This window comes from Nomia melanderi, chromosome 12 (assembly GCF_051020985.1).
Source record: "Nomia melanderi isolate GNS246 chromosome 12, iyNomMela1, whole genome shotgun sequence".
NCBI classification, from domain to species: domain Eukaryota; kingdom Metazoa; phylum Arthropoda; class Insecta; order Hymenoptera; family Halictidae; genus Nomia; species Nomia melanderi.
Window position 1 is genome coordinate 12199085 of NC_135010.1, and position 21761 is coordinate 12220845.

Here is a 21761-nt window from a genome sequence, read left to right on the forward strand (position 1 = left end):
CGTTCTTTGCACGATAGCCTTCAAGAATATCATCAAGGATGTCTTTTCAATAAACTTTTATTAAAACATATTTTCACATACACCGAGTCTCGTATAGATTTATAACAATAAAGTGAAAGATCATTGAATTATATATAAAACGATTAGAATGCGTTGCTTGTACAGTAAGATTGCCGCTTTGCGGTTGGTACCAAAAGGGCGTTGACATTTAATCAAAAAGGCGAAACGAGAAGATGCGTCTGTGACATTAATTCGCCAGTAGCAACCTGATCGGATTCGTTGTTACTCTTGATCTCCTATGAATTGCTCGGGGAACATGTCAATTAATTTAACGAAAAATAAAGACGCCTTGGTGGCTGCCTGGCACAGCGTAGTCGACGATAAATCGTCTACTAACTGGTAGGCTTGCATCTCTCTTCCTTCGCTGTTATATTTTGTCGTCCCGGCTATGCACCAATGTTATACAATTGATGCACTCGATCGGCTAAATACCAAAAATAAATTGTATTTCCATATTTAGATGTTATTTCTCGAACCTTAGTGGTTTTATATAAATAGCCCTAGATGTACAATTATCAGTTACTGTCATAAAGTTCAGATAGTACAGGTTTCAGTACACACAATGAAACATTAAAACAGATTTTCAAATTGTAGAGTGAATATTGCTTTCTAATCAATAAGAAATATACTTTTAAGTTTATCTTAATGTATATTGATCTTGTTAGGTACTTTATATAGAATGTATGACTACTAACAATGTTGTTTATATCAATATTGTTGTACTCTGTTTTCTTCCTTTTATCTTTAAGTGTATCTTTATTATAAATTTTAAACAGGGCTGTATACGGATATGAAGGACAAACTAACAATTTAAAAGTTGTTGGAACTGGAAGTGGTGGATTGGAGGAGATGATTGACCATTTAAATGGTAGTCATATCATGTATGCCTTTTGTCGAGTAATAGACACTAAAACAAGTCTGCCAAAATGTCTGTTAATAAACTGGGTAAGATATCATGTAACTGAATTTTATATGTTTGTTTATAGTACAGTTTTAAACTAATATTGAAGTATTCATATTTTAGCAAGGAGAAGGTGCTCCTATAGTTAGAAAGGGGACATGTGCAAATCATATTAGAGATGTAGAAAAATTACTGAAAGGTGCTCATATAACGCTTACCGCACGCAATGAAGATGATGTAGAAGTAGATTTCATTATGGAGAAACTGGCTAGAGCAACTGCATCTGCGTATAAATTTAATGAACCCAGAGGTGAAAATGAAGGTAATACAGGTCCAGTTGGTACCACGTATCGAAGGTGTGTACAACATATCTTAGCTTTACTATGTAGGCATTTGATTTCTATTTTAATGAGAATATACTTAACAGAGTGATCCCAGAGCAAGAGATAAATGCAATCGAACGTGACCAGTTTTGGCAAAAAGAAGAACTGGAAGAAAAGAAGAGATTGGAGCAGGAACGTATTAAGTCTGAGAAAGAACGTTTGAGACTTGAAGAAGAAGTTAGAAAAAGAGAAGAGAAAGAAGCGATGCTTAGAGAACAACAAGTGAGTACTACAAATTTCAAATCTCCGATGTTTATTATAAAATGTATTACTGATACAATTTCAATTCTATTATAGGTCACTGCCAAAGAAAATTCAATAGCACGACAAAAACTGGCAGAACAACGGGCGGAGGAGGCGCATAATAAACGCAATCAAATGGCAGCAAGTCAACATTATAGTAACGAGCTTGAGGACGATCATAAATCGCGAAGTGAAGAGTTGCGACGTCAGAGAAGTAAAGAAACGCAACAATTAATTGCTCAAAGAACAATAAACGCGCGAGCAGTTTTCGAGCAGAACTCGGCTGCGGGTCAGATGAAGTCTACCTCGGTACAACAACAATATGTACAAAAGAATAGCCACGTGGAGGCAGCTAAGAAAGCGCTAGAAGAGGGTCAACAGAAGGAAATACCTCAAACTAAAGCACAGGAAGAAATAAAGACTGAAGTAAATAAAGCACACAACTTAGAAGCAACTACAAATACCGCTTCAAATACACCTCCGACTCAAAGTCAATCTATAGAATCTAAAACAACTGAGCCACAAGAAGAGTCTGAACAACCACCAGTGACGAAGGAAGCAGTTACCGAAGAGAACGAATTATACAGTCAAATGGACGGACAGTACTTATATTTCGATGCAAACAACGAAGGAATGAAAGCGAGAGCCTTGTACGATTATCAAGCGGCTGATGATACAGAAATTACTTTCGATCCTGGTGACATTATTACACATATAGACGCCATTGACGAGGGATGGTGGCAAGGTCTCGGACCTGACGGAACGTACGGGCTTTTTCCCGCTAATTATGTTGAAGTTATTGAGTATAATACAACATGATAAAAAGAAGCTTGTGAAATTAGAATATTTTCTTTTTTCTTTTTTTAATTTAAAAGAAACAGTACTTGCTTTTTTGGATATAAAATGTAATACAGTATTTTTGTTTCGGTAATTTCCTATTCTTTTTGTTTTTTTTAATGCAGAACATTCAATTTTAATCGTATCTTGATATTCTAAAATAAACAAGTAGTAGGTAAATGCATATATACAAATGAAAAAGAAATTACGTTTAAATTTAAATATTTGGTGCACGCTCATTAACCGAAGGAATTTTATACTTCGAATAGTAATTATGCAAGATATAATTATTGTTAATATTTTAGCGGTCAAAATTTTGAACTCTAATAGTCTTATAATGCCAATATATATACGAATGGCGAAGTACGTCTTCCCATGTTTACCGTCACGTATGAAAGAATTAGCTGTAAACGAGTATATGTTTTTATAACATCCTCTGTCGGAAATCGATGCAATTGTAAGAATAGCGTATTTAATAACTTAGCAAACACCCTTTAAATACATTTACGAGATGTAATAACTACCTACTTAGGAACACGTTTAATTCTTTAAATAAATACTTAAATTTGTTATAGTATCTTCTGATATTCTAGCCTCCAATGTCCATAGAATTTAAATAACTTTAGTTTCATTCTGTTAATACTCTTATTTTATCTCATATGTAGGTGCTGGAGCGTATGTATTAATAAGTAATGTCAAATCAGTTGTATTAAACTTAGTTTACTATGTGATATAGAAATTTTTACAGGTAAGTGATCTTATTAAAATAAAATAAAATTACAATATTAATGTTGTACAAATAAAGTAAATGAAATCATCTGCGATAATTTTGATTCTGATTTCCACTTCCACTGCCTCCTGCATGACTTAAGAAAGCTAAGTGACCCTTTGGACATTTGTTGGCATAATGACCTTTTGTCCCACATTTGTAACACGTGACTTCTTCCAAAGGTTTTTGTGGTCCTCGGGAAGGTGGTCCATTGTGCATATTCATATGATGTGCCGCATGAGAATTACCTTCTATTTCTTGTCTAACTTGAGCTTCCCGTACATCTGGTGGCATTTTATTGCAATAAATAGCTTTATGGCCACCTTCTCCACAGAAATGACACGTGATCATTACTTTCTTCCCTTCTTTTGGTTGCATATCTTGTACAGCTGGTAATTCAAATCTTGGACTAAAAGTATCAAAAAAATAATGTACAAAACATTGATAAATGCGAGTAAAATAAATTTTCAAGATCAAGACAGCATTGAACTTACTGCATGAATTTACAATTTGATCCCTCAGGACAGAACCCAGCTAAATATGCCATACAAAGAACACGTCTCACATGTCTGTGTCTACACAACGGTCCATGCCTACAAAATCCACGATCATACCAAGGACAATCTCTGACTTTAGTTTCCGGGTCAATGTGTAAGAATGGGCATTCCTTATTGTGACAGGCATCTAATAATTCATAACTGATTTTAACACATTTCTTTTAAGAAAACTTGGTAATACCAATGAAAAGAAGATACTTGATATCTTGAAAGATATAACTGTGTGAATGGTAAATTATATTCTTAGAAGAAACATAACGTACGATCCATACATAGGGCACTTACTAAATCTAGAATAGAAGTAACATTCTGGCATTTTGGTCATGTCATATTCATGTAAAAATTCACACTGATCACCCTTTTTACAAAGACCTCTCAACCAATGTTTACAAACAATTGTACGATCCCCTCTGACATGCCTAAACGGACAAGAAGCTCCTTTAATGCAGGTGCCTCTTGGATAAAACTGACATACTGCAGCAGTGGATTCTATAAACGACATTAAGACAGCATTTAGGTAAAACCCAAGAGTTGAAAGGTAAATACAATAGACGTAAAATTAAAAAGTCGAGGATATCGTTAAACATTCTGAACACAATACAGTGTCGTTTATTTAATTTCATTGGATTATACTTAAACCGAACAATTTTGTCAAGTTTATGTCGCATAAACTTTCATGTTTTCTGTTGTATAACCTAAAAACGAACGCATTCTTCTAAATTTAAGAAACAATTACGTACTGTCCATTCCAGTAAATGGTAAAGGAAGTGCTCCATACTGTTCGTCGAGAGCAATTTCAATATCAAATCGCATGTGATCCACATTCGCTACTATGCACTCCATTATTATTTCAAATCTTTCAACAATCACAGTCAAGTATACCAGTTCACCGACTATGCTACATCAACTAAATACTTCATTTGTAAACCAAGTTTTCTACACAACAATTCTTATTTCTTCATACGGGTATACATTTCAGCTATATCTCCGTGAATTCTCCATTCAAAAATATCTTTTATTTACACCGTCTATTATTCCATAAATCCTCAACAACTCTGATTTACCGCACACGCCATCGTGGTCTGTTATGTGTGCCGATGATACTGAAAACTTTCATCACAGCACAACCATCGACGAGAGACAAGATAGAGTGGAAAAATTGAGCGTTATCCTTATCCTAGCAATGAGTATGACAAAGATAGAAAATTTCAGGGGTATACGGCAGACTCGCCATCTAACGGTAAAGGTTTTGTCAGATGTTTCACCCTATCCTTGCAATGAGTAAGACAAAGACAGACATAAGGAACGACAAACACAAAGTCTGTAGCCAATGTGTTGGTAATGTCGGTATCTACTTGTAGATAAAGTCAATTACTATTTGTTATTATAAATAGTTTAACTATACATTTCTTAAATTCTTTTGTTAATACTCGTGAAATTCTTTTTGTAAATCATCAGTTATAAACGATTCGTCATAGAAGTCGATAAAAATATTTCAACATTATAATTTAGTGGACATTGTAAATGAATAAAGAACGATAAATAAACAGGCCAGCACCAGGTGGATTATTTATTGTGAAAGTATGAAGACTAATCAATTGTTATCGCGTTTTATAGATAGATGACGTCAGTGGTCACTATGTGTAGCCAATATGGCGGTAATGTAGATTGTAGATAAAGTCAATTTCTATTTGTTATTAGAAATCGTTTAACTATAAATTTTAAAATCCTTTTGTTAATACTCGTGATACTCTTTTTGTAAATAGTCAGAAACAAGTCGTCATAGAAGTTGATAAAAATATTTCAACATTATAATTTAGTGGACATTGTAAATGATAATATATCGAATAAAGAACAATAAATAAACAGGTCAGCACCAGGTGGATTAATTATTGTGAAAGTATCAAGACACATCAATTGCTATCGCGTTTTATAGATAGATGACGTCACTGGTCACTATGCGTAGCCAATATGGCGGTAATGTAGATTGAAGATAAAGTCAATTACTATTTGTTACAATTACTTGTCAGATTTTTACATGGATCGTACAATTTCGCAGCCATTAGCCTAGCAGCATCCTCGATCGGAATAACTTTATTGGAGATGCTGCTAGTTTCCAGGTCCACCACGTGGAGGTTGCTGCGAGGGACCCTGGGAGGTGGGTGGACATTCAGTTCCACCGACCTCCCGTTCTAAATCTAAGTCTTATCTTTAACGCACTTATGTCTATCGTTCGTAAACTTATAATAATCCCCCGGCGAAACGATGAAGTATCCCACGGCGGATGATCGATGTATTCTTTCGCACGCTTAATTCTAACTTAGCTTAGCTTTAACGCACACCTTAAATTCTACAATCATCGCAATAAGGGGACTCGAGAATGAGATGACGCGAGACAATTAGGGGATGCAATCTTAATTCTACCTTAGTTTAGCCTTATGAAACTACGCACTGGTCGCAGATATGTCGAGGAAATATCGAAGCAAGAAACAGAGGGGGCGAATCAAAGGAGAAGCCCTTGGTTCGAAGACGAGAAATCAGAGAAGAAGTCTCTGACTGAAAATAGGCAAAATCAGGGTGACGCGAGCAAACCGCGAGCAGAGCAGGCAGAACTGCAGTGTCGAGGTCCGATGCTTCCTCATCTACGGATCAGAGGATGATCTCCACCGGCGCCAACGTTCACCCATTGCTGGGATCTCCGTGACGATTCTGGCTTCGATGGGCACAGGACAACTTGTGTCCCTCCCCACGGGAACCTACCGGAACCCACCATCATAATCTTTCGAATCGGTCGCACCGAGTTACGACACTGCAGCGCTGACTGATCTGACGCGGCCGATTCACTTGCGTACATGGCTAAGTGAATCGGAGCAAATTGAGAAACGGGCGAAATCGGTTAAAGATCAGAGAATCAAGCTAAAGAATAACTACTCGACATATCTAGACCATTTCGCAGCCATTGGCCTAGCAGTATCCTCGATAGGAACTACTCTATCGGCGATGCTGCTAGTTTCCAGGTCCACCGCGTGGAGGTTGCTGCGAGGGACCCTGGGAGGTGGGTGGAAATTCAATTCCACCGACCTCCCGTTCTAAATCTAAGTCTTATCTTTAACGCACTTATGTCTATCGCATTTAATATTATAATAATCCCTCGGCGAAACGATGAAGTGTCCCACGGCGGATGATTGACGCATGCTTAACACTAACTTAGCTTAGATTTATACAATTGTATATCGGTGGCATATATGTCGAGCAATTATCGGGCCAAAAACAAAGGGAGAGAATCGAGGAGGAAGTCCTCGATTCGACAATTAGAGAAATCAGAGAAGAAGTCCCTGATTAAAAAGAAGGGTGACGCGAGCAAACCGCGAGCAAGACAGGCAGAACTACAGTGTTGAGGTCCGATGCTTCCTCATCTCCAGGACAGAGGATGATCTCCACCGGCGCCAACGTTCACCCATTGCTGGGATCTCCGTGACGATTCTGGCTTTGATGGGCACAGGACAACTAGCATCCCTTCCCACGGGGTACAAACCGGACCCCACCATCATAACCCTTTGAATCGGTCACATCGAGTTACAACACTGCAGCGCTGACTGGCCTGACTCGCGGCCGATTCACTTGCATGCATGGCTAAGTGAACCGGAGTAAAACGAGAAACAGGCGAAAGCGAATGAATCTAACGAATAACTACTCGACATATTCAACAAAATTTCGCAGCCATTGGCCTAGCAGCATCCTCGATAAGCGCAATATCGGCGATGCTGCTAGTTTCCAGGTCTACCACGTGGAGGTTGCTGCTAGGGACCCTGGGAGGTAGGTGGAAATTCAATTCCACCGACCTCCCGTTCTTATTCTAAACCTTAATATTAAACGTATTTATTATTATCGCACTTATTACTAACGCGCATTAAAATAATCCCACGGCGGCTCTTCTTTCTCGAGTCTGAAATGATGGAGGATCCCACGGAGGATGGTCGACGTCTTCCTTCGCACGCTTAATTCTAACGCAGTTCAGTCGCAACGCATTATTTTTATTACGCAGTCATCGCAGTATAGGGAGTGAAGCAAGGAAGAAGTCCTTGATTCAAGCGCGAGACGAATCAGAGAAGAAGTCTCTGATTCAGCAAGAGCAAAATTGGGGATACGGTCTTAATTCTAACTTACTTTCGCAGTATAAAACTACGCATCGGTCGCAGATATGCCGAGCAATTATCGGACCAAGAAGCAAAGGGTGCGAATCAAGGAGGAAGTCCTTGATTCGACGATTGGAAAAATCAGAGAAGAAGTCTCTGATTTAAAAAGGAGGGTGACGCGAGCAAACCGCGATCAACCAGTCAGAACCACAGTCCCGAGTAACGGTGCTCTGCCCTTTTCGGATCAGCGGACGGACACGTGCTCATCTTAGGTTCCCGTTAACTTCTCCACGCCCGGCCCCGTGGCATAGCACAGGACTAGGGGCGGTTTACAAAGAAGTAGGATCCTCGGAAGAGCAGTACCGTGAGCCGTCGGCGCGAGCACCATACGGCCCACGGTGGTCCGTCATGATCTTACTTCGAGTCAGAGCACCGAGACTCGGAACTGCAGAACTGACTGGCGTCACACGGCCCGATGCACTTGCAAGCATGGCCAAGTGAACCGGATACATTGAAACAGGCGGAATCAGAGAATCAAGCTAAAGAATAACTACTCGGCATATTTTACACAATTCGCAGCCATTGGCCTAGCAGTATCCTCGATAGGAACTACTCTATCGGCGATGCTGCTAGTTTCCAGGTCTACCACGTGGAGGTTGCTGCGAGGGACCCTGGGAGGTAGGTGGAAACTCAATTCCACCGACCTCCCGTTCTAATTCTAAATCTTATCTCTAACGCACTTAATATCTATCGTTTTCAATATTATAATAATCGAACGGTGAAATGATGAAGTATCCCACGGCGGATGATCGACGTCTTCTTTCGCACGCTTAATTCTAACGCAGTTTAGTCGCAACGCATAAATTTTATTATAGAATCATCGCAGTATAGGAATCGAACCAAGGAAGAAGTCCTTGATTCGAGCATTGGGCGCAACGAGCAATTAACGCACTTATATCTATCGCTCTTAATATAATAATCGCTCGAAACGATGAAGTGTCCCTCGGTGGATGATCGACGTCTTCTTTCGTAATTCTAACTTAGCTTAACTTCAACGCATATCTTAAATTCTACAATCATCGCAGTAAGGGGAATGAATCGAGGAAGAAGTCCTCGACTCGAGAATGAGATGACGCGAGACAATTAGGGGATGCAATCTTAATTCTACCTTAGCTTAGCCTTATCAAACTACGCATTGGTCGCAGATATGTCGAGGAATTATCGAAGCGAGAAACAGAGGGGGCGAATCAAGGAAGAAGCCCTTGATTCGAGCATGAGAAATCAGAGAAGAAGTCTCTGACTGAAAATAGGCAAAATCAGGGTGACGCGAGCAAACCGCGAGCAGAGCAGGCAGAACTGCAGTGTCGAGGTCCGGTGCTTCCTCATCTACGGATCAGAGGATGATCTCCACCGGCGCCAACGTTCACCCATTGCTGGGATCTCCGTGACGATTCTGGCTTTGATGGGCACAGGACAACTTGTGTCCCTCCCCACGGGAACCTACCGGAACCCACCATCATAATCTTTCGAATCGGTCGCACCGAGTTACGACACTGCAGCGCTGACTGATCTGACGCGGCCGATTCACTTGCGTACATGGCTAAGTGAATCGGAGCAAATTGAGAAACGGGCGAATTCAGTTAAAAATCGCAGAATCAAGTTAAAGAATAACTACTCGACATATTTAGACCATTTCGCAGCCATTGGCCTAGCAGTATCCTCGATAGGAACTACTCTATCGGCGATGCTGCTAGTTTCCAGGTCTACCGCGTGGAGGTTGCTGCGAGGGACCCTAGGAGGTAGGTGGAAATTCAATTCCACCGACCTCCCGTTCTAATTCTAAAGCTTATCTTTAACGCATTTATATCTATCGTTCTCAATATTATAATAATCGAACGGCGAAACGATGAAGTATCCCACGGCGGATGATCGACGTCTTCTTTCGCACGCTTAATTCTAACTTACCTTAGCCTTAATGAATATCTTAAATTCTACAATCATCCACCACCCATTCTCATTCCAAATCTTATTCTAAGCGCATTTATCGATACACTTAATTGTAATCCCACGGCGGCTGTCTTCTTTGTTGAGCTGACGAAGTATCCCACGGCGGACGATACGTCTTCATTCGCAATCTTACTTCTAACTTATCTTAGCCTTAACAAATAGCTTGAACTATAATTTAGTCGCAGAATGTCGAGCAATTATCGCGACAAGAAGCAAACCGCTGTCAAATCAGTCAGAACCACTGCACTGAATCATGATGCCCTCGCCTACGGATCAGAGGATGGTCACGGGCCAGTGCCGGATTCCCATTAACTTGCGAATTCCGAAGAATTCGAAGTAGGATTCCGACACTGACTGCCGCGATGGACGATGGCGCGAGCACCATCGCCCTACGGTGCGCACCACCGGTAATCTTTCAACTCGGACATCGATCTCAAGCACAGTGGAACTGACTGATTTGACAGACGGCCGATCACTTGCATACATGGCAAAGTGAATCGGAATAAATGGAGAAACAGGCGGAATAAGAGAATGACTCTAAAGTATAACTACTCGACATATTCAACAAAATTTCGCAGCCATTGGCCTAGCAGCATCCTCGATAGGAACTACTCTATCGGCGATGCTGCTAGTTTCCAGGTCTACCACGTGGAGGTTGCTGCGAGGGACCCTGGGAGGTAGGTGGAAATTCAATTCCACCGACCTCCCGTTCTAATCCTAAATCTTATCTTTAACGCAATTTATATCTATCGTTCTTAAAATTATAATGATCCCTCGGCGAAACGATGAAGTATCCCACGGCGGATGATCGATGTATTCTTTCGCACGCTTAATTCTAACTTAGATTAGCCTTAACAAATAGCTTGAACTATAATTTAGTCGCAGAATGCCGAGTAATTATCATTTGCATACATGGCAAAGTGAATCGGAGTAAGGAGAGACAAGCGAAACGAGTGAATTAAAATAATGATTAATTACTCGGCACGTTTTATACTTGTATGATTGTATCGGGAATACAATCATACTTCTAACTTAATTTAGACTTATGAAACTGTACATCATTCGCGAATATGTCGAGCAATTATTGGGACAAGAAGCAAAGGGGGCGAATCAAGAAGGAAGTTCTTGATTCGAAAATGAGAAATCAGAGAAGAAGTCTCTGATTAAAAAAGGCAAAATCACGGTGGCGCGAAGCAAACCGTGGTCAGGACAGGCAGAACTACAGTGCCGAGTTCCGATGATCCCTCATCTAATCAATCAGAGGATGATCTCGGCCGGCGCCAGCGTTCCCCCATTTCTCCCCAACACTCTGCCCTAAAGGGCGCGAGCGTATTACGAAGGAGAGGATCTCCGTGACAATTATGGCTTCGATGGGCTCGGGACTATATATAAAATTTCCGTACCCACAGACTCGTACCGGTAACATGGTACCGGTCCTGAGTCCACCATCATGACCTTTCGAATCGATCACATCGACTTACGACACTGTAGCGCTGACTGGCCGAAACACGGCCGATTCACTTGCATACATGGCTAAGTGAATCGGAATAAATGGAAAAACGGGCGGAATAAGAGAATGACTCTAAAGAATAACTACTCGACATATTTTATACAGTGTCGCAGCCAATTAGCCTAGCAATATCCTCGATGGCCACCACTATCGGCGATACTGCTAGTTTCCAGGTCCACCGCGTGGAGGTTGCTGCGAGGGACCCTGGGAGGTAGGTGGAAATTCAATTCCACCGACCTCCCGTTCTAAATCTAAGTCTTATCTTTAACGCACTTATGTCTATCGCATTTAATATTATAATAATCCCACGGCGGATGATCGACGTCTTCTTTCGCATGCTTAATACTAACTTAGCTTAGATTTATACAATTGTATATCGGTGGCATATATGTCGAGCAATTATCGGGCCAAAAGCAAAGGGAGAGAATCGAGGAGGAAGTCCTCGATTCGACAATTAGAGAAATCAGAGAAGAAGTCCCTGATTAAAAAGAAGGGTGCGCGAGCAAACCGCGAGCAAGACAGGCAGAACTACAGTGTTGAGGTCCGATGCTTCCTCATCTCCAGGACAGAGGATGATCTCCACCGGCGCCAACGTTCACCCATTGCTGGGATCTCCGTGACGATTCTGGCTTTGATGGGCACAGGACAACTAGCATCCCTTCCCACGGGGTACAAACCGGACCCCACCATCATAACCCTTTGAATCGGTCACATCGAGTTACAACACTGCAGCGCTGACTGGCCTGACTCGCGGCCGATTCACTTGCATGCATGGCTAAGTGAACCGGAGTAAAACGAGAAACAGGCGAAAGCGAATGAATCTAACGAATAACTACTCGACATATTCAACAAAATTTCGCAGCCATTGGCCTAGCACCATCCTCGATAGGAACTACTCTATCGGCGATGCTGCCAGTTTCCAGGTCTACCACGTGGAGGTTGCTGCGAGGAGACCCTGGGAGGTGGATGGACATTCAATTCCATCGACCTCCCTTTCTACATCGAAGTCTTGTGTTTAACGCACTTATTGTTAACGCGCTTATATTTAACGCACTTATTCTAAACGCACTTATTTCTATCGCAGTTAACATTATACTAATCCATCGGCGGCTGTCTTCTTTCTTGAGTCTATTCTGAAATAGAATACGCATTTGTAAAATGGTTACAGGGGAATTGTAAATATGTACAATAAGTTCATAGTGTGTCAATGTTAAAATAAAATTAGATTAATATTGCATTAAACATTCCTCTCTGCAACAGAAACTGACTTATTCGATTAGTAGATGAATATAATTTAAGAAATTGAATCTAAGAAGAGGGATACAATTTTTCCTTACCATTATATTTATAATATTCCCTGAAACAGAAACTCAAAGGGTTAAATAAATTAAATGAAAAGAAAAATTAAAATGTATACCACTTTTATCATAGAATGCCATCTCGTATCCCTCTCAAATTCCTCTGAAACAGAAACTCACATGATTAGACAGTAAATTTTGTTCAATTAAATGAAGCTGAATATAAGGAGGGTTGTTTAAAAAATGGGACTGTCCACTCTGTATATTATATGTGCTATAAAAATCGCGAGAGTGGACCATTTCTGTCGCAACACTAATTTAGGGAATTTACAAATATTTCAATAATAAACGCGAGAGGTGCATTACTGTTTCGCCACGCTGATTAATAAAATATGCAAAGATCTCAATAAGAAACGCGAAAAGTATGATTAATCGCAACGCTACTTTACAAATCTCGCAATAAAATAAAAACGCGAGGGATTCAGTATCAATCGCAACTCTAATTTATTTAATATAAAATGAATAACTCGCGTGCACCAGGTTTATTATACGCAACGCTATATTTAAGAACATGGGGCAGCCATTTTGACTGCAAAGAACCACAGTTCGCAGTAACGCAAACTGCTTTGTGGTTCTTATGGTTCCAGCATATGTTTGAGCACTCAATATAACGCAACTCTAAGACAACGCGAAAAATTATTGTCGCGACACTAAGAAAACCGCGATCTACTGATTTCGCAACGCTACATTAATAAATGAAAATTATATCTAATAAAGTGCGTACTCTCAAACGCGTTTATTCAATTAATCGCAACTCTACATCAAAATTAAGAGAACTTCGTGTTAATTAACATAATCGAACTTTATATTTGATAGTATCAAACTCAAACGCGATCAGTGTTTGTCATACGCAAAGTTACTTTTAAGGAAATTTCAAAAGACAAGTATAAAAATCAATTCTAATCGAAATCGCGATTATATCATTCGCAACTCTAATGCAAACCGTAGTGTTGGTCTCGCAACGCTAATTAAAAATCGCGAAATGCTCATTGCTGGACGTTGGGGCGGCTATGGCCAGCCCAATACAACTACAACTACTTCTACTACTACCACCACCATTTCTACTGAAGCTAAAGTGAGTGCAGTGACAAAGTAGTAACATAAAATGACGCTCCATCTACATGCTAAGATGGCGCGCCATTAATAGTTGCCCTCTTGAGCGACATTTTGTCGGGGCCTCTTCGGCATACGCCTCTTCGTTTCTTCGGCCGTCCGCCATTTCTGAAACCCTGCGCTTGCTCGATAGCGAATGGCCAATGGCTCGGGAACAGCCATCGACCATTCGACAGTGCAATCGAGCAAGTTCGAACGTTTCGCCTAATCGCGCCTAATACCGATCGCGACCGCGGTATCTATGTGGAACTTGGAAAGTCGAGATCAAGATTGATCAGCAAACGGCATGCTCCGTTTTGCTATCAACTTTGAACCGATTTTTCAAGTTCCCCGGTAACTGACCGTCGTGCAGAAACGACGGCCAGCACCGGCCCCTGCCTACTTAAATCTAACATTCATTCCAGAGAGTATGCTACCTGCCTACCTATAGCTATATTTAAAAAGGGGCAAAAGACTCATTCTCACAAACACACATCATTCCACGACTGTCTCTGATGAAAGAACCTAACGACTAGAGAGAACGTCCCGGGACGTTCGCTAACAACCACACTCATACTCTAATTTATCAATTCCTGAAATCGACTGGCAATGGCTAACGATCTTTGAGAAAATATTTTACTTGGCATGAACAATTCATTGAAATTAATTTAATTCTACTGTTCTTTATGTCATTTGGCAACGTATGGACGATCAAAGTATTCTAATATGTTAACATTCGTACTCTACTGAGTAAGGGAATAAGGAAAAGTGTGCATATATTCCACAAATAATTTATTTATTTCATTTTCAGTAACTGGAATATATACGTATAAAGAGCATTTATGATATTAAAAAGCCCGACGCATTTCCACTTCCTAACCACACACACACAAGTGGATAATACGTCGGGCATGATACGTTAGCATTGCCAATCGCTCACATGTTTAAATAATAACAATTTCATCATGCCCATTGCTCTCACTCTCCCAAGTAGCACCTGGGCACGTGAGAGAGATCGAGCAACGAGCATGGAAACAATATCCTGAAAATCCTAGCTATAAAATCATGTTAGTTTCTGATTTTTCTAACGGACTAATGTTCTTTGGTTCTCAACAATTACTTTAATTGACTCAAAATTAAAAATTATATTCTCTAACTTTAGAAATGAAGAGTGTACTAGTGTACTACTACTGTAATATTCAATAAAACAATAAGAGAAATCTAAATTTAATAGAAAATGAGACTCTAAGTGAAATAGCAGTATGACTGATTCTATTTTAAACTTTTAACATATTTTCAAAAATCCTCAGGTGATCCCTTTATCGAAGCATCTGTTTCTAATATCAGAAGAATGTTTTACAAGTAGTTGCTTCGATTCAGAGACCTACCCGTCGCGAAATGTTTTCTTGTACGATATTTACTGTGATATTTCACCGATTAAGTTAACTTTAACGCGAATAATCAATCATTTCAATCGACTGTATGTTAGTCGAACTGTAGGAATCGAAAATTAGACTGAACCTATTGTTACAATTAATGTACCACTAGGTTCTCAGTCATATTATCTTAATATTCAATGTTGAAGGTTGTCTTATATCTTATATACGAAACTACAAAGTTACTTATAATGTGATAAAAAGTCAAAGCATTGTTGCTAATATAGTTTACGTTAGACGCGACGTACAAGAAAACCCTATCCTATCTAAGAAATAAACCAAAAAATGTTACTACTCTCGGGTATGCCTCGAGAGGCATATCCGAGGTCACTGCACTCACAAACTCAAAAACTACTAAAATGGTACCACCAGTCACCGGTGCCGTTACGGACCATTCGTCCTACGACATGATCGGTGACTGGAGTTAAAAAAAAAAAGAGCATGCGACTCACCGATCGCTGTTCGCAATCGGTACATAGCTTAGGAGGACCCGAGGACCATTGGCATCCATCAGTACTGGCCACCATGGATCTGCATTAGTCTCTACTGATCAGTGGTAGTCAGTACTGGTCACCAGTGCCCTGGAGTGAAGGTAGGAGTAGACCACTGATGCCCACAGAGGTCCAGGGTAGCCCAAGGTAGGCCAGGGTAGCCCAAGGTAGGCCAGGGTAGCCCAAGGTAGGCCAGGGTAGGCCAGGGTAGGCCAGGGTAGGCCAGGGTAGGCCAGGGTAGGCCAGGGTAGGCCAGGGTAGGCCAGGGTAGGCCAGGGTAGGCCAGAGAGGTCCAGGGTAGCCGAAGGTAGCCGAAGGTAGCCGAAGGTAGGCCAGTGTAGACCAGAGAGGTCCAGGGTAGCCGAAGGTAGCCGAAGGTAGGCCAGGGTAGACCAGAGAGGTCCAGGGTAGCCGAAGGTAGCCGAAGGTAGCCGAAGGTAGGCCAGGGTAGGCCAGAGAGGTCCAGGGTAGCCGAAGGTAGCCGAAGGTAGGCCAGGGTAGACCAGAGAGGTCCAGGGTAGGCCAGGGTAGGCCAGGGTAGGCCAGGGTAGGCCAGGGTAGGCCAGGGTAGGCCAGGGTAGGCCAGGGTAGGCCAGGGTAGGCCAGGCGATCCTCCCAGTTTGGGAGCTCGCGACGAACTGAGCTCTGTGCTGTCAAGACCGTCCTTATATAGTCAAAGATCCCCACCATAGTGCCGACCTCCTTGATGTCAACATTACAAACAATTCCTTGTTTCACCGTTTGCACTCGACGATATTATAGGAACCTTGATGTTTTCATTAACTTCGCCAGCCCCGCGATGGTGGGGGTTGTTTAGTCTATTATTTAATTGTTAATCCTACGTTAATGTAACATTTTACATATGTATAACACAAATCCAAAGTAAAACTACAAAATCTAATTCCTTATTTTTTTCCATAAATTATAAATTACAGTATGATTGATGTTTAACAATATTTCAATACAATCACCGACGCTCATGTTTTTTGTAGCTGAAATTTAGCCGGCGTACAATATGTTAATAAATTTTCTACAATTTCGCAGCCATTAGCCTAGCACCATCCTCGATACGAATTACGTTATCGGCGATGCTGCTGATTTCCAGGTCCACCACGTGGAGGTTGCTGCGTGGGACCCTGGGAGGTGGGTGGAAATTCAATTCCACCGACCTCCCGTTCTAATTCTAAATCTTATCTTTAACGCATTTATATCTATCGTTCTTAATATTATAATATGTATGCCTATCTATGTATGCCTTGTAACAATGCATTGTTTAACAGTTTTTGCTCGATAAAATTATAGGAACTTTGATTTCTTTTATCAACGAATATTAACGGACTAGAACTATTCAGGCCATTTGCGCATGTACATTTTTTAGTCTTACGTTAGAAATTATACATAAAACACTTGGATATATAATTATAAATCTAAAACATGACGTTCTTAAGGCTACAACATTTTACATGACTTTTTATCTTCCCACTCTGTTACCTCTGCTGATTACTCAATTCTAAAAAGCTTGAATTATCTTAAAATTATAAAATAATTTCTTACATTAGTGGTGTTCGAATTTTAAAAAGCACTAATGTCGATACTGCAGTTCAACTTGTTGCGCGAATTTTGTGCTGGATAAAGAGGGCGCCATAATCCTTGTATTATTGGCGGTCGATAAGTCAGGTTGTCTTGGGTAACAAATGTTCGTAAGATAATTGTACTTGGTGGATAATTAGAATATTCAATTAGAACCCTTATTTCACCGACAATTATTTATTACAAGTTCATCTGCATTTGTAAAATGCAATCCATGACTATAAAATGCTTCTATTAAAGGACACCTCGTGCCTAAACTTGCTACTAACAAGTGAGATCAGCTGGTGACAATTCGTATAACGTGTACCAGTTCATTAAAGTGAGCAGTGTCGACGACGTGAAAAATTATAATCAGATTTTGCAGGTTCTCCGCGGTGTAAAAAATAATGGGGCGTATTGTGTACGCTGAAGAACGTCTCCACAATTACTTGACATCGTTAGCGAAACCAGATGAATATACGATAGGACTAATTTTGGGACAGGTTCGATTTTTGTATGTTCCAATTTCACGTCATCTTCCTGTTTTCACTTGCTTAGCATATGCAATTGCTGATCAGAATATGCGCATGTAAATGAAGGAGTTATTATTTAATAACGACTTTCTTAATATTTGTTGTACAATTATTATGCGATGCAATACTTATTCTTTAATTCATGCTTAAAAGTAAAGGGTTAGGATACACAAACATACAGTTGAGGATTAACATTAATGTGATCAATTTTAATTACAGAGCGCTGGTCAAAAAGATTATATTGTACACCTGGCAAAAACTCCACTTCCGCTTGACAAAAATGTTGTGGAGGAAACAGCGATTAGTTCTAAAGCAAACGTCGAACAAACCAATGTTAATAATTATATAAAATCTGTGAAAGATATACCTGAGAGTTGGGTTGCTGATCATGCTAAACATGTATGGTTTTATCACTCATATTTTTATGATAATTCTGTGTAAATTACTGTTATTAGCAAAGATGATAATATAAAATAATATGTTGTAATTTTTTAAAGGTTACCAGGATGTTACCTGGTGGAATGCAAGTTCTTGGAGCATTTATTGTGGGTCCTAATGATGTTATTAATGATAATATAAATGTACAAAAGCTTAGATCTATTTTAATGGCTATACATAAAAACTTATCCCAAAACAAATATCTTTGTGGAAATAATAATGAAGAGCATCTTATTTTAAACTTAAATAGCATAACACAGAAGTATGTATATATATATGTAATGAATTATAATTATTATGTTGTTACTGGCATATATCTGATATTTTCAGATATATATGTAAATCTGTAGAAATCAGTAAGACTGGAATGATAAAACCAGCAGAGTGGAAGTTTCAAGGAAAATCTACAAAATGGCATCAATTAGAGGCTGTTATAGATTTCGACCGTTTATTTCTTATTGCTGCAAATAAAGATCCTGAAACTCTTAAAAAACAATTACAGGTATTACATATAAAGTATATTATTTTAACAGTATATAAACAGAACTAAAAATGTATACAACAAATTTATAGGATATTTTGAAAAGTATGTCAGACACCATTGAATCTTCTTTGATTGCTATTGAAGGAGAAGTAAAATCCCCAAATGATACATTAGACATAATTACTAAAAACAAAAAAGAAGAAAAAGGATGTAAGAATAATGATAAAAATGCTAATGACAAACCAATTCACATTAGCTTATACATTCCATGTGTAAGTATTTGTATCTGCTATAAAATACCATCAGGATATAATTTCTGATTTTGAGCAATATTATTACACATCTTTTTGAAAAGAAATAACTTCTTACTGAAATATATTAAAATTATGTTGTCGCTCGTTAAATAGATGTAACACAGTTTATTTTGTGGATTAATAGCAAGTTAACGATACTAGTTCGAATGTGAGGGTAACTGCTTGCAACGCGTCGATACGTCTGGTTGGGCAGTTAGTAAGTAGAACATTTGTTCATCAAAAAGCAAATGTTGAAGAAGCTAATGCAGCAGTGAAAGAGGATATAATAAGATCACTGGCGAGTAGACTTGAAATGCATTGGGATAGTTTAATCGACGAAGAAAATGGTTCTCCAGAAGGTTCATATTCTTCTTGTAATATAAAATTTTGAACTAATTAAGCATGTCATAAAATTGTGCGATTGCTCCTTTTTCTACAGAAAATATAACATTGCACGAACCTCCAAGAAGAGTGCTGATAGAATTACCAGAAAGCAAAGTAACATTATCAGACTACCTCTTCCCCGGTGAAGGTCCGCAAGAAGCACTTGTATCGCTACAAGAGCTTTTAGATTTAGAAGTTCAAGAAAACACTGTTCAAAAAGATATAGAACTCCAAGTTGGTAAGCATTTAAACGTAAATGTATTATAAATTAAATGTACACTGTAATCATGAAAGATATTACAAATTTGCCGCGCAGATCCTATGGAGTTCTACAGTCAAAGTGAAGTGGATGTGAAACCCGTAGATTTCGGCAAAGATTTATGTGATAATCAACAAAATAAAATTTACATCACAGGTATCAGTATTGCAATTATAATTCTAATAATTGCTATTGTAATACACAAATTATATTGAAACATAAAATTAATATAAAATCAAAATTTATATTTTACTGTAATGATATTACTGTATAAAATGTGTATATTTTCTATATTGTTATGATGCTATTTAAACAAGAGAAAAATATTAACAGACAAAAATAATAAATCATCGAATCACGCTGTTTGTAAATTATTATGTAAAAGTATTATATTAGAAATTACACGTTATACGATGTATACATTGACATTATCATCGCTCAAGAAAAGCAGAAGTATGTTAGAACTTTAATTTTAATATTTTCTGTTGCAATTAAATATTTTTGTACAGGTGTTATTACAATGATTGTAAGACGAGTATCAATAAAAATACCTTTATCTATTAAAGATAACACATAATCTCGGTTTCTCTCAATATGCTAAATATTACATGCATTATGATCGATTTATGCTTAATGTATTTTTGAATAGGTTTTAATATGACTTAACATGTCAAGATATTTTTAACTTGTAGTATATTATCTTATCATAATAACATCTACACAATATATACATTTAGTATCATACACGCATATTATGTACAAAAAGACAGTACTTCCAAAGTCAATATAATGGCATCTCTTAATAGATAAAACAACTAGCAGTGTTCTTTCGTTTCATTTTCAATAATTAATCCTATAAACAATGTCTATGACCTGATTACTCTGAATCAAATGGTGCCATGCAATATAAATACACAAGTTACTGATAAACCAGGCAGTGGTACTTCTATGTTTTAAAATGCTTGGTACAATCCGCATCGCCTTAACAAATCCTTTAAATACTTGAAAAAACTATTACTAAGTTTTATGAAAAACTTTGTATTTACAAAATTCTCTTTACACTGTACATAGCAAATTTAATAAAGAACATAATCCATTTTCTTGTTATCGGTATGAAAAATTAAATGAAATAATACTTCACGTATTTCCAATGCTAATTTACAATAAAATTTGCAAAATTCAACTTTTCTTTTAGAACTCTACCTCTACCTCTGCATCGTAGTTTTGATATACTATTTAAATGCATACAAATGTTTTTTAATGCCTTAATTTGTGCACACATATACATATTAGCTACTTTTCCTCTATCAACAAATTAATGCTTATTCACAATTTCGTTTTATATAGTGATTTAGTTAAGTGCAAATTTTACTCTGATTAGCAAAGAATTTTCTTATTCCCGTATAAGGTACGTTCAAAAATAAGAAATTGAAGTATAATAAATTAAAAAACTCTATACGTAAATTGACATTAAAATGATTAAGTAGTAAAATCTTCCTTGACCCACGTATCTTTCATTTAGTATGTATATCATAATATAATAAATCTTCAAATTTTTCACATTTTTTTTTATACATATCTACTACACTGCGAATAGAATATTCTTATTCCCTAGTTTTAGAATGAAGGAGAAAGGACGTGAATGATTGGAATGGAATCGACAATGCTAAATGTATCATATGAATAGTGCAGATTAAGAGAAACAATGTTTCAATATAATACATCCCCTTAATCAATATAAGTTTATAATAACATACAAATTAGATTTATAAAATGGTTTCATGTATTAAATACCTAACTGTACTATGCATTTTCACAGATACATGTACAATTCTGTAATAAATAACATTCCACCGAAGAAGAGAAGCTACGAATATAATCACGAGCGTTATAACATTTCTATAGATGGGACGTAATTCAAAATTGTAATCAAATTATAATCCATCATATGGTTTATCCTATGTACAATTAAAACGTTATAGACAATTTCATCAACCTGGAACGAACGTTTGATTTTAATT

At 38.4% G+C, this 21761-nt stretch overlaps 3 protein-coding genes across 5 annotated transcripts; 2 read left to right on the forward strand and 1 right to left on the reverse strand.

Moving 5' to 3' along the window:
* The first annotated feature begins 30 nt into the window (after positions 1–30).
* Positions 31–3001, forward strand: Abp1 (Actin binding protein 1). 2 transcript variants are annotated; one of them, XM_031969985.2, is made up of 5 exons: positions 31–399; positions 837–1005; positions 1085–1317; positions 1389–1566; positions 1642–3001. In XM_031969985.2, the coding sequence occupies exons 1-5, from the start codon at positions 299–301 to the stop codon at positions 2404–2406; spliced, it is 1446 nt and encodes a 481-aa protein (XP_031825845.1). In that variant the 5' UTR covers positions 31–298; the 3' UTR covers positions 2407–3001. The 2 variants fall into 2 exon arrangements, with proteins under 2 accessions (XP_031825845.1, XP_031825846.1); XM_031969986.2 differs by lacking the exon at positions 31–399 and adding an exon at positions 408–725.
* A 127-nt stretch (positions 3002–3128) lies between these two features.
* Positions 3129–4904, reverse strand: Clp (cleavage and polyadenylation specificity factor subunit 4). The gene is made up of 4 exons (XM_031969987.2): positions 4491–4904; positions 4036–4239; positions 3688–3877; positions 3129–3602 (listed from the first exon to the last, which is right to left on the reverse strand). Exons 1-4 carry the CDS (start codon positions 4591–4593, stop codon positions 3239–3241), a joined length of 861 nt encoding a protein of 286 aa, XP_031825847.1. The 5' UTR covers positions 4594–4904; the 3' UTR covers positions 3129–3238.
* Positions 4905–17527: 12623 nt separating this feature from the next.
* LOC116424072 (protein odr-4 homolog) lies at positions 17528–21702 on the forward strand. 2 transcript variants are annotated; one of them, XM_031970002.2, is made up of 9 exons: positions 17529–17852; positions 18102–18281; positions 18380–18582; positions 18651–18822; positions 18894–19076; positions 19243–19456; positions 19537–19719; positions 19798–19896; positions 21560–21702. In XM_031970002.2, exons 1-9 carry the CDS (start codon positions 17757–17759, stop codon positions 21577–21579), a joined length of 1350 nt encoding a protein of 449 aa, XP_031825862.1. In that variant the 5' UTR covers positions 17529–17756; the 3' UTR covers positions 21580–21702. The 2 variants fall into 2 exon arrangements, with proteins under 2 accessions (XP_031825861.1, XP_031825862.1); XM_031970001.2 differs by lacking the exon at positions 21560–21702 and having other exon boundaries at positions 17528–17852; positions 19798–20099.
* The last annotated feature ends 59 nt before the right edge of the window (positions 21703–21761 follow it).

Bases quoted from the DNA above. Each gene is read 5' to 3' on its own strand.
- Abp1 (XM_031969985.2), top strand. From the start codon at position 299: ATGAATTGCTCGGGGAACATGTCAATTAATTTAACGAAAAATAAAGAC. The intron at 1,318-1,388 runs GTGTGTACAACA...TATACTTAACAG, and splicing joins GTTGGTACCACGTATCGAAG to AGTGATCCCAGAGCAAGAGA. The intron at 1,567-1,641 runs GTGAGTACTACA...ATTCTATTATAG, and splicing joins CGATGCTTAGAGAACAACAA to GTCACTGCCAAAGAAAATTC.
- Clp (XM_031969987.2), bottom strand. From the start codon at position 4,593: ATGGAGTGCATAGTAGCGAATGTGGATCACATGCGATTTGATATTGAA. The intron at 4,240-4,490 runs GTACGTAATTGT...TGTCGTTTATAG, and splicing joins ACCATTTACTGGAATGGACA to AATCCACTGCTGCAGTATGT. The intron at 3,878-4,035 runs GTAAGTGCCCTA...ATGAATTATTAG, and splicing joins TTACTTCTATTCTAGATTTA to ATGCCTGTCACAATAAGGAA.
- LOC116424072 (XM_031970001.2), top strand. From the start codon at position 17,757: ATGGGGCGTATTGTGTACGCTGAAGAACGTCTCCACAATTACTTGACA. The intron at 17,853-18,101 runs GTTCGATTTTTG...TTTTAATTACAG, and splicing joins TAGGACTAATTTTGGGACAG to AGCGCTGGTCAAAAAGATTA. The intron at 18,282-18,379 runs GTATGGTTTTAT...AATTTTTTAAAG, and splicing joins TTGCTGATCATGCTAAACAT to GTTACCAGGATGTTACCTGG.